Source organism: Heterocephalus glaber, unplaced genomic scaffold (genome assembly GCF_053883595.1).
Source record: "Heterocephalus glaber isolate CG9 unplaced genomic scaffold, H.glaber_assembly_v1.0 deba00001689, whole genome shotgun sequence".
NCBI lineage: Eukaryota > Metazoa > Chordata > Mammalia > Rodentia > Bathyergidae > Heterocephalus > Heterocephalus glaber.
In genome coordinates, this window is record NW_028258414.1 from 10,285,763 (window position 1) to 10,298,851 (window position 13,089).

Genomic DNA, 13,089 nt, shown 5'->3' on the forward strand with positions numbered 1-13,089 from the left:
AACTAATGCATCAACGCCTCATTCAATGGAAGCAGGTGCAGTTGTTAGTGAGTTCTCAAGGTGGTCTTAAGAAATTGTTGATCTTTACCACTTGCCACGTGCTTCCTCCTTAAAAATAGTTGTTCATGTGTGTACGTACTGCTGAAAAGTAATGACATGAGGAAGGGATGATTGGGAAGTGAGGGGTTGGTTTTTTTTGTTTTGTTTTGTTTTTTGTTTTTGGTACCGGGGATTGAACTTGGGTCCTTGGGCCTGCGCAGTAGTGGGGGAAACCACTGAGCTAAATCCCCGGCCCAGGCAGAATTTTTTTTAAGGGAAGATAGGTCCTATAAAAGTCTAGTAAAGAAACTGATCAAATTCTTCTCTGACTTGTATGTTTGTAACTCTGAATTCCATTGAAAATTCACCCGGAATATGTTTCTGTTGGCTGGAATGGAGTTAAAGTTATACTAAAAAATTGATGATTGTTTTTCAAAAATCTTGAAACTTGTTCTCAAATTTCTTTATCAAAACAGAAAGCAAAGCTGGACATTTTGGTGCACGCCTGTAATTGTAGCCTTCAGAGGCTGAGGCAAGAGGATTGCCTCAAGCTTGAGTCCAGTCTGGGCTACATAGTGAGTTCAAGGCCAGGCTGAATTACAGTACATAGCAAGACCCTGGCTCAAAAAAACAACCAACCAACTGAACAAACAAACCCCACAGAAGACAAGACTCCATTTTTTTTTTCACTGTTTACAGAACTGTGATTAGCCAATGTATCAAAATGTATGTAGTTATTTGCTATAATTGATCTTGCCATATTGTTATATTTTTAAAAATTTTTTTCATATTGTTATATTTTGAATATTATTGTTTGAAACATAGCATAGATATGTTGACATTTCACCTTGAAAAATTCATGTTTAATTTTTTTAAATGAACAGTCAAATACAGTACACCAAAAATATTAAATCTGTGAGCCATATTTCATCTTCAAGTCTTGGCACAGATTTGCCTTTTGATTTCATAAATGACTTCATTTCATTTAGCAAATCATAAAATCTTCTTGACATTTTATTTTATTTTACTTTTTTTTTTTTGGTACCGGGGATTGAACTCGGGACCTTGTGCTTGCGAGGCAGGTGGCGGAACCACTGAGCTAAATCCCTGGCCCTTGACGTTTTATTTTGATTTAGCCACCTTCTGAAAAGTAAATGATGTCCCCATACTCAGCATCCATACTTTCAAGGAACTCTCGGAATTCGTGATGATTCAATCCCTCGGATATTATAAAGTTTCCAGCCTTGGTTGAGATTTGCACAACATTTTAAAGCTTTTGCAAATAAATTTTCTTGGTTTATGATGTAGTGATTATCTCCTTAAATGTGAGTTGCCAGTGGCAATTGCATCATCTCCCACTAGTTTTGTAAGGCCCTCTTCTTTACCAGCCATGGTTGGGGTGCCATCTGTAGCTGTACCAGACAGATACATTGACAGAAGTTAAAGAAAATCATTTTAATTAATTTCTACTGCTTCATATAAAGCAGATTAGTTGTATCTTTTCTTGTGTACTGGGGATCAAACTCAGGACCTTGTGCTTGCGAGGCAGGCGTGGTGCCACTGAGCTAAATCCCTGACCCTTAGTTGTATCTTTTAATGGCACCAGAGAAACCTTTTCTTCAGTGACACTGTATTTGTTATCAGTACTTTTAGCAATACTGGCAGGTTGAGCCATATGGATAAAATTTGAAAGTAACACCTTTATTTTCCAAATCTCTTTTGATAGATTTTTTTCAGTTTCATCAGTTTGCCTGACTATAGTATGATGAGACAAACTGATTTTGGAAAAGTATTACCAGGACAAATTGCTTTCTATACATTGGTTAATAATAATGGAAAGCATTGGTAAATCATTTTGACTTTTATTTGCAATCAGATTTGCTATCACATTAAGTTTTATAAGAGTCCATTTGAATTATAACTTAAAACAGTTTGTAGAGGTGACAGACTTTTTTTTTCAATTCTGCTATTTTGTCTTTACAAAACATTACTTGATATGCATCAAGTTTGGCAGCGTGTTTTTGGATATAACGTCTTTTCAACTTGTAATGTTTGAAAACTGACAGTTTTCCTACAAAAGAAGTATAGTGCTTTTATTTGTCTTGACAATAAAGAAGACTCATCTGTCCATTTATCATTGGACACTCCCTTCGTCCATAATTTTTCTTTATTTGGGCTCTGTTTTCTTTTGAGACAATGTTGAAGCCATGCTGGAATGAAAATTTACCAAAGGCATTTATTTTCTAGTATTACCAATATTGTATGTGTAATTATAATGATATCATGAACAAAAAGCTTTTTCATTAGTTTATTTTTTGGTTTTTTTGAGACAGTCTCGCTCTGTAACCCAGGCTGGACTCACGGATTCGGGATTTGTAGTACTCCTCTTGCTTCAGGCTCCTGGTTGTAGGCATTACAGGAGTACACTATGATACATTTTTGTACTTAATATGTACCACAGCTGCTAAAAATTATTTTAACAAATTATTTTACAAAATAACACAAGTTGAAGAAAACTTCCATGTCTTAAAAACATCTGTGTTCATAGGCAAGTGCAAGTGTAAGTAGGTTAAAATACTATCAGTAATCGATGGGTTTCAACTGCCAAGTCCCACAAGCACCAGTGACATCTGAGATGCTCTACATGGGTTTCCTTCCGACTGTGTGCTGGTGCCCGATGTGAGTTAGCGCCACACAGCGTCCCCCTTCTGCAGCTTTCCATGTCTCCTGTGTAGTCCCTCCTCAGACTGTGCAACTGAGTCATGAACAGTGCTAAAAATCACATCATAATGTTTAAAGTTTACAATTTTGTGGGGCCCTATACTAGCTATTCAGGGTTGCATGGGGGCTGTAGGTTGGATACACCTTTATATACTGTATATTTTTTCCTTGTAAAACAAAGTACATTTGACCAATGCCAGCTTAATTTTTAACCTCTAATCCTTGAAGTTTCCAGTTCTTTCTTCTCTTCTTTCCTCCCTCCCTTCACTGGTGTTTGAACTAAAAGAGCACTGGGCCATATCTTCAGCCGTTTTTTTTTTTTTTTTGTATGAGGGATCGAACTCAGGACCTTGCGCTTGCAAGGCAGGTACAGTTGCCACTGAGCTAAATCCCCGGCCCTCAGCCGTTTTATTTTGAGATAAGCTCTTGCCACATTGCCCAGACTGTCTTCAAACTTGAAACTTGCCTCAGCCTCCTGAGTAGCTGGGGTTAGAGTGTTGGGCACTATACCCCACTTGAGTTATATCTTTAAAAGCAGACACTTTAAATGTAATGCTGCATTTCTGTTTCAGTTCCCTCTTCCTTTTAAAATAAATGATAAGACATCTCTAAAACTCTTTTGTACCCTGTATGATATTTCATGAATAGGTAGAAACTGCTGACATAATTAGTAACTATTTACAAAATCAGATAACATCTAAAAAGAAACATTTTTAGGGTTAGTAAGTAGAATTTTTTTATAGTCTATGTTACATCTTTGCATTTCTCCATAACATAGCTTGTGTTTGGGCATTTATTTGCATAATTTATCACTGTATTCCATCCCTATCCCCTCCTTTGTTATGTCTTTTCTTCTTCATTTGTTCATTGTGCAGACATTTGCAAGTTTCTCCCATTTTCAGGAGGCCCTGGTCCTAGATGCTGAGGATAACATGTGCCTTAGAGAACCTCAGTCTAGTCATTGAATCACATATGTAAACAGCAAATGATAATGTAACAGGATAAGTACTAAAATAAAAACATGAAAAATGGCCAGTAAAAGTAAGTCTGTCAGGCAGAGTTGACAAAGCCTGACCATGAGGAAACAAAAGAGCTTTCCAGGCCAAAGAAGTAGCAAAAAGGCCTTTATATCTTTGATGTAAAGAGGAGAAGAATCCAACACTTGAGGATGGGTAAGCTCTTGTGTGTCTCCTCGTCCTAAAACTTCCTGTCACTGATAGTGAAGATTTTTAGGATTTTGCCATTAATAGCTGTGTGACCTAGGGTAAGTCATTTATTTTCTTTGGATTCCATTTTCTGATGCTTTAAAATAGGACTGGATTAGACAGGCATTTCCTATTGTTAGCTTCTTAGTGTTGGGGGCTTGAGGAGAAAGTGACTAAATAAGTTTGTGAATACAGGATTAAACAAAGTTAAATAGATTTTTTTTTTTTTTTTTTTTTTTGGTACTGGGGATTGAACTCGGGACCTTGTGCTTGTGAGGCAGGTGTGGCACCACTGAACTAACTCCCCAGCCCGAACAGTTTTGATCCCCCTCTCCTGCCATCAAACTCAGGACCTTGTGTTTTCGAGGCAGGTGTGATGTCATTGAGCTAAATCCCTGGCCCTAGCATTGTCCCTTTCTTAATGGTTTAGTGGAAAGAGCAGGAGCTTTAGAATCCCGACTGCTACTTAGCTGGTGGCCTTAAGTAGGTTATTTAATCTTTCTGAACTAGTCTTCTCATATGTAAAGGAGAAAGGATAACATCTTGTGTTATAAAGATTTAAGTGACAACCCACATGAAAATATATGTAGTATCTATTTTTTTTTTTTTGGTACCGGAGATCGAACTCTGGTCCTTGCCCTTGCAGGGCAGGCAGCGGAACCACTGAGCTAAATCCCCAGCCCCATTATATGTAGTATCTAATATGTAATTGGTCAGAACAGGTATAGTTGAAGTTCTACAAATTCCAAAATTGGTGTAGAATCTAATACTTGATGATATTAACATCCTGCCTACATCTGGTGCTTGAGGTGGGCTATTTGTTTTGTATATATTTATAATTTTTCCCCCAAGAAAACTATAAACTGTTGGTGAGGGCACATTATCATCTTTGCTGCCCACATAGCACACTCTCCTGGGGACTAAGTGATGTCTGAGTAGCTGGCAGTCTCTTCAGAACAGTGAGAGGAAGTGAGATATGGCCCTGCTGGTGTACACTTCATCTGATACATTGTGTAATCCTGGGGGAAAGGCAAATGAAGTTAGGAACATTAATTTTAAATTTCTTTAGGTAAAGTGGTTAATTTTTTCCTTTTTTCTTCTTCAGTGTTGAGGATTGAATCCATGGCCTTTGAACTGAGCTATACCCCCTGCCCTCTTCTATTTGATTTTGAAGCATGATTGTGCTAAATTGCCCAGGAAGGACTTATGGTCCTCCCGTCTTAGTATACCATGGTGATGGGGCGACAAGGCACATGCTGCCACCGCATCCAGCTCAGTGATTACATTTTAAATTTGAAGTCATTAGGATTGTAAATGAGCTGGCTTTATTTAAGCAGTCTGTAAGTAGAGAGGTTATAATAAAGTATTGGTTAATATTGCACAGTATTTTATTGAATACTAATGTTTTACATTTTATTTTTTTCTCCAAGCAAATGGTTATGAGCCTTAGAGTTTCTGAACTCCAAGTATTGTTGGGCTACGCTGGGAGAAACAAGCACGGACGCAAACACGAACTTCTCACAAAAGCCCTGCATTTACTCAAGGCTGGCTGTAGTCCTGCTGTACAAATGAAAATTAAAGAACTCTATAGGCGACGGTTCCCCCAGAAAATCATGACGCCTGCGGACTTGTCTATCCCCAATGTACATTCAAGTCCTATGCCAGCAACTTTGTCTCCATCTACCATTCCACAGCTCACTTATGATGGTCACCCTGCATCTTCACCATTACTCCCCGTTTCTCTTCTGGGACCTAAACATGAACTGGAACTCCCACATCTTACATCAGCTCTTCACCCAGTCCATCCGGATATAAAACTTCAAAAACTACCATTTTATGACTTACTGGATGAACTGATAAAGCCCACCAGTCTAGGTAAGATTCTTATGAGTGTTTGGATACGTGTACAAGATGAATTCTTGTTTTAGATTTTAATTTGACCTAGTTTGTTATTCATAATGAAATTTAGGGCCGGGGATTTAGCTCAGTGGTTCTGCCGCCTGCCTGCCTTGCAGGCGGAAGGACCCGAGTTTGATCCCCAGTACCAAAAAAAAAAAAAAAAAAAAAGAGTATATCATAATGAAATTTACATTTGATGATAGCATCCAGATGATGAGGATCTTTCAGTTTTAGATAGACTGAAATAAATAAAAGCTGTCTTTTAAAGAGAAAGAAGAGTGGCATAGTAATTGCTTACTTGGTGGCTGGGCATGGTGGTAAATGCCTGTTATCCCAGTGCTTGGGAGGCTGAGGCAGCAGGATCACCACAAGTTTGAGGCCAGCCTGGCCTGCATACTGAGTTCAAGGCCAGGTTGAACTGCATAGTGAGACCCTGTCTCAAAAGACAAAAAAAAGTAATTGGCTTCTGACACAATAAATACTAAGAGGTTCCAAGACTGAAATTTTATAGGATATTTTAGATTGTTAGTATTTTATAATAATCTTGATAAGTTAAAAATTAAAACCGAATAAATCACTACTGGTTTCCAAATTCCATACTTAATTTTCAGGGGTTGATGATATCTGAAACAAAAGACTAGTTTTGAGTATTTGAATTTGTGAATGGTTTTAATTATCATAAAAGCAGATTTGAGCTTTGATGTGTAGTTAAGTTTCAGCTGATTCTTTTTCAGTGAATACATGTGCTTTACAGGCAGATACATGATCATGGTTAAATAATATGAATGTTTGAAATTGCATTTCTAGTCCTTTGGTCAGTTTGTGTAGCATATAGAATTCAGTGTATAAGCTGGGCTTGGTGCACACCTGTAAGCCCAGCACTCTAGGAGGCTGATGCAGGAGGATCACAAGTTCTGTACTAGCCCAAGCAACTTACTGAAACTTTGTCTCAATATAAAATGATCTGGAGATGTAACTCAGTATGAAGGCCCCAGGGTTCAATTCCCAATACCACACACACACTCACACACTCACACACACTTCAGTGTATCAACTTGTATTTGCTTGCAATAATACCACCTTACTTAATATAGGATAAAACTGAACCTGTATGACCTTTGATGCCTTCGGTGTAAAATATTTATAATATCACCTTATGAATACTGATTTCTTGTTATAAATCAGTGGTCAGAAAACTATGGCCAGCAAGCTAAATCTGGGTTGTGGCCTGTTTTTGTGTGGGCCTGAGTAATAAACACTTTCAAAAATATTCTTAGAGTTGCAAGAAAAAAATAAAAGACAAAAGCAAAGAATATGTAACAGAGACCATGTGTGCCTGCAAAAGTCTTAAAATATTTACTATTTGGCTCTTATAAAAAATGTTGATTTCTTTCATAAATTATGAAACATTTCAGTTTTGGGGATTGAGTGTTGAGAACATTTTTTGAGAATTTTTTGAGAATATTGAAATGCTATCTTGGAACTGGGGAGTGTTTGTTTTTAATTATGTTTAGCAGAATTTACCACAATAAATGGAGATAACATGAATTTATATTATTTCAAATTGAAAATGGCCATAACAAGAAAAGATAGCACTTATCAAGAACCTACCTACTAATAAAACTTATCGTAAAAAATTAAATTGCCTAAGCTACTGCCCTGTTAGCACTTTTAGTGTTTATACATATACAAGCAAATTATGTTTGTTTTTCACAGAAGGAATCATGTATTTAGTATTGTGATTTTTCTTTTTTTACTCCATCATACAGATGTCTGTGGTTTTTTTTTTTTTTTTTTTTTTTTTGCAGTACTGGGATCAGACTAAGGACCTTGCACTTGCGAGGGAGGCACGGTGCCACTGAGCTAAATCCCTGGCCCTAAAAATCATTTCTTGTCTATATATCTCTCTCCTGTTTTAAATTAAACGCCATCTCTGTATCTATATAAAATCTGTATGTGTGCATGTGTGATATAGTCTAGCTCATTTCTTGTTTTTTTTTTTTCATATTTAGAATGGGTTTCCTTTTATTAACAAAGGAACTCAATACAGCAGGCTTGCAGTTCCGCCTGTTAATATCTGGAGGGCTGGACAGTCTCTCTGCACCTCCTAAGACACTGCTCACTGCTGGGAGAAAGCCACCGCCACCGACAGTGAGCAAATGCATGACTGGAGCGGTCCCAACGCGACTCAGCAGGACTAACACTTGGATTTCATAATTTTCATGTGCCATGAGATCTGAGTTTTGATTTCAACCATTCCATAATGTAAAAAAACCATTCTTCACTAGGCCAGGGGAGGATGTGACCCACATACTGCAGTTAGATTAGAATTTCTAAGGTGCTGCAGTGGGAGAAAGAAGCCGGTGTAGGAATGTCCATGTGGGTCTCCAGCACCGCTCCTCCCCTGGGTCACTGCAGACCTCACTCAGGTAGGGCACTGCCCAGGTAGCTCATTTCTTATTAAAGATTGTGTACTATTCCATGATTTAAATGAGCCTTTTATTAAAAGATAAATTTTTCTTGTTTTTCACTATCAGAAATAATGTTGCAATGAGTATCATCTGAAATTTGAAAAGAAAAAAAATGTTGGTAGTTTTTATTTTTTTTGTGTGATAGAAATCTCTTTCATTTACTTGTAATAGGAATCATTTAATTTATACTGAGTTAAATGGTAGTTTTTATATTTTTGATCTTAGCTTTCAAATTTTCTTTTGGTCTTAATTAACCTGGGTTTTTTTTGTACTTGGGATCAAACTTGGGACCTTGTGCTTGCGAGGCAGGCCTTGGAACCACTGAACTAAATCCCCGGCCCCCAACCTGTTGTGTTTTGCTTTCATTTTCACTAACATAAATTTCAACTGTTAGTGTAATTAGATGATATTTAGTATGTATATAAATTGTGTTACGGAGAATAGTGATGCAAATTGGACACATATTAGGGTTGTATGGATAATGTTTAGAAAAATTAAACTTATTTTATAAGATAGTTTGCTTAAACATGTATGTTAGGTTTTCATTTCTATTTGTTTACACTAATTATCTTTTCACTATTCATGCCTGCCACCCCTCAAACCTCAGTAAAGAAGATTGAATCAAGAGTCTTCTACACTGGGCTATTTTCCTAGTGTGTGTGCCCCCCCCCCCCCCCGCCGTTTGGTTGGTTTTTGTAGATGGGACTTGCTATGTAGTATAGGCTGGCCTTGAATTCACTGTGTTGCCCAGGCTGGGCTTAAATTCTACCATGCCTGGCTCCTAGCCTTTTAAAAAAATTGTTACTTTGAGATAGGGCCTTGCTAAGTAGTCCAGGTTGAACTCAAACTTTTGTTCCTCCTGCCTTAGCCTTCAGAGTACTGGGCTTATATCTTAAATCTTTTTGTAGGTAGGTGTCTGAGTGCACGCATGTAATACCAGCACTGGGGAGGCTGAAGCAGGAAGCTTGCCTGGGCTTCCTTGAGAAGGTGAGCTCACGGCCAGCCTAACTACACAAGGCCCTACCTCAACAAAATAAAACAAAACAAAAAAGCTTTTTGTTTTAATACTTCAGGGTACTTTTTTTTTTTGGTACCAGGTATGGAACTCTGGACCTTGAGCTTGCAAGGCAGGTGGCGGAATCACTGAGCTAAATCCCTGGCCCTTCAGGGTACTTTTATCCTTATGAATTTTTAAAATGTGTAATGATGGCAAACATGTCTAATTTTTTCCCCCAAAGAGATTTTAGAGGCAGAGAACTTATAAACAATTATGTATTTAAGGCTAGGCCTGGGATTTAGCTCAGTGCTGCTGCCACCTGCCTCACAAGTGCAAGGTCCTGAGTTCAATCCCTGGTACCAAAAAAAAAAGAACAATTATGTATTTAAGGCCGAAGGTGTACCTTAGAGGTAGAGCATGTGCTTAGCATGCACAAGACCCTGGGTTCATTCCCCAGAACCAAAGTAAATAAAATAAAATAAAATTACAGTTACTATGTCTTTTTATAGTATTTTCTCCCTGTTGACTGTTTTTAGAGGGTGGGCAATAAATTTTAAATAATTTTTCCATTTTTATTCTTCATCTGTAAACTTTACAAGAACACAGTATGATTTTTTTGGTGACAGTTTAAAGACAGTGTCATAAAATTTTGTACATTCTTGTTTACCATCAATATGTAACCCCCACATTTATAAAATTACTGAAGTACTAAAATGCTTAACATGTTTGTTTGTTTATTTGAGACAGAGTCTTGGAAGGTCCAGAGTGACCTTGAACTTACCATGGAGGCTGGGGTTATAGGCAGGCATGACCAAACCTAGCTTATAAAACTTGTTTAATTGGGTTTTCCCTGTAGTGTCAGTCTTCATTATTTATAGATTTAACATTTGTGATTTTGCGTACTGAAATTTATATGTGAGTCCGCAATCAGTGCTCATGTCACTTTCATTCATGGACACATGTGGAGTGGTGAAAACTTAATAGTTGCCTCAAGCTGTGGTCCAGTGAGGTGACACCCTGTCTTGTTCTCAGGTTGCATACTGTAAATGTGGTTTTTTGGAGGTATTTTTGTGCTTTTTCTGCTTTTGGTGCTTTTGCTATTTTATGGTTCCCAAGCATTGTGCTGAGATGTCGTTGAGTGTTCTGACTGCAGGAAGGATGTGACATGCCCTAATGCAGGCGACATTTATATTAGGTGGGCTTTGTACAGGCAGGAGTTAATGTGTTGGTGGCCGGGAGTTCAGTGTTAATAAGTAAAGTGTCTTTAAACCAAAACTCAGAAAACAAGGGTATGTCCTGGTCATTTGATGAAAATATTAGGACCTTAACCCTGTGTTTACCCTAGGAGTAGTAGTTCAGTATTCACCATTTCGGTGCTTTAGTGACTTCGTACAATATAACTGCAACAAATAACAGTAATTGACTACATGTAAAGTATAATTTGATTTGAATACCACTTTTCATGAATAAGACCATTGTTCATGGTATATATTCATGTAGAATTACAAAATGAATGTATAGTATAGAATTGTTTGGTATGTAAATAGGTTTCCAATTTTTCATTGTTATCATGAAATTAAAATAAAAGCAAACACTTTGATTATTCATAAAAAGATCTCACCAGAAAGTAATTTGTGGCAGTTTATTGACTCAATAAATATTTGTTACAGGGGAATGAATGCTTAGTGAATCTGAAAAATACTTAGTAAAAAATGATTGTGGGTAATAGGGAGAGTTGAAGATGAATATAAAAGGTTCTGTTTTTATAGATTCTTTATTATTATTAAAAGATTATTTCTATACTTCAATAAATGAAGTGGCCATATTCACTATAGAGTTTTCTGAGACAAGGTCTCACTTTGTAGTTCAGACTGGCCTTGAACTCACTGTGTAGCCCAGGCTGGCCTCAAATTCACAGTGATCCTCTTGCCTCACCCTCCCAAGTGGTGGTATTACAGGGAAGTACCATCATGCCCAGATACACCATAGAATTTAATTTCTTGTGTGGTGGATTATTTCTTGTGTGGCTCATTTGTTTTGAATCTAAGAAAACTCATGTTTTCTAAATAAATAGCTTCCAGTATTTTCTTTATTTCTAAACATACGCACATTTTTTTTTTGTACCGGGGATCGAACTCAGGTCTTTGCGCTTGCGCAGCAGGTGGTGAAACCACTGAGCCAAATCCCCGGCCCTATACACACATTTAAACTTAAGCAGTTGCTGAGCTCTGTTTTGGCCTATAGCTGGTTAGTTGATCACAGCTATCACTTGAGTCTAGAATGTGGTAGGTAAAATTTTTTTCCCTTTCATTGTGGCCATAAACACTAGATTTAAATACATTTTAAGATAATCACATGAAAACCAAATGTTTTTATGGATGGGTCATGTTTCTAACTAAAATTGAAAGCATAGTTCTGATAACCCCCATTTGATTAGATAGTTCGTAGACATTCCTAGTCATTTTGTAATTCTTGCAGTCTTGCTCTGTCCTGTCTATCTTTTCTTATATTAGCTGTTAAGCCCAAGACTTGACACATGCTAAGTATGCACTCTACCACGGAGCTACACCCCCAGCCTAGTTATTATTTCTTTAAAAGTGAATAATTTTGAGTTGTTCATTTTGGAGCCGTGTGTGTGTGTGTTTGTGTGTTTGTGTTTATGCATCTCTTTTGTTTGTCTTTTTGACAGAACTGGGGATTGAATCCAGACCCTTTGCACTGAGCTATATCCTCAGCCCTTTTTTTATTTTCTACTTTTCAAGCCAGGGTCTTGCTGAGTTATTAAATTGCCCAAGCTAGACTTCAGTTTGTAGTCTTCCTACCTCAGCCTCCTAGAGTGCAGGGCTCATAGGCATGAGCCACCGTGCTTGATTTGGAGCCGTGTATTATTTTTTGTTGCTCATAGTTAACTAGAAGAATTAATACGTAAAACAAAGGTGGCTGTAAAGTAAAATGTTCACTTTATTGTTTACTTTTGCTGTAAGTATCAAAATCCCCTTTGTTTTTTTGTTTGTTCCTTTCGTCTTTGTTTTTTTTTGGGGGGGGGTTCTGGGGCTCAAACTCGGGACCTTTCGCTTGCAAGGCAGGCACTGGAACCACTGAGCTAAATCCTTTTGGTTTTTGAAACAAGGTCTTGCTGTGCAGCCCAGGCTGGTCTTGAACTTGTCACAGTCCTCCTGCCACAGCCTCTCAGAGTACTGGGATCACAAATGTGCACCACTGTGCCCAGTAAAATCCTCTTATGAGGCGTATTTCAAATACTTTTTTTTTTTTTTTTCCTGTACTGGGGATTGAACCCAGGACCTTGTGCTTGCCAGGCAGGCGCTGTGCCACTGAGCTACATCCCTGGCCCTCAAATACTATTTTTTTTTAAAGAAACCTTTCTATTAATCTGAGATTACCTTCCTTACATCTGTTTATTCCTTTCTTGCCCAGAATCAGTTTCACTTTCCTACAAGCTCTCCTAACAATTTACTGTTTAAGTGTTGTGTTGCTGTTCTTGAAAATAATAAAGGCTCTGTAGTATTTATCTATATATCCCCCTAGTAGCTAGATAGCAATCTGTTATATGGTAGTTCAATAAACATTTATTAGCTCTCCAGCTCATTTTTTTTTTCCTTTCATGAGTATCTTTATAATTTTTTTATTAGTACATGTTTGTAGTACATAATGATTACATTCATTGTAGGGAGTTAGTACATGTACAAGACATACTTAATTTTTTTATTTCCTTCCCTCCCCTCCCTGCCTATTCACC

The 13,089-nt window shown here is 37.5% G+C and overlaps 1 protein-coding gene across 6 annotated transcripts in view; it reads left to right on the forward strand.

Annotated features, from left to right (window-relative positions):
• Positions 1-13,089, forward strand: part of Pias1 (protein inhibitor of activated STAT 1) — a 144,096-nt gene that overhangs the window by 33,347 nt on the left and 97,660 nt on the right. For all 6 annotated transcript variants that reach the window (XM_021236903.2, XM_004855588.4, NM_001303302.1 and 3 more), the window contains one exon: positions 5,396-5,840. In XM_021236903.2, coding sequence (XP_021092562.1) covers positions 5,396-5,840 — 445 coding nt within the window. The remainder of the gene's footprint in view (positions 1-5,395; positions 5,841-13,089) is intronic.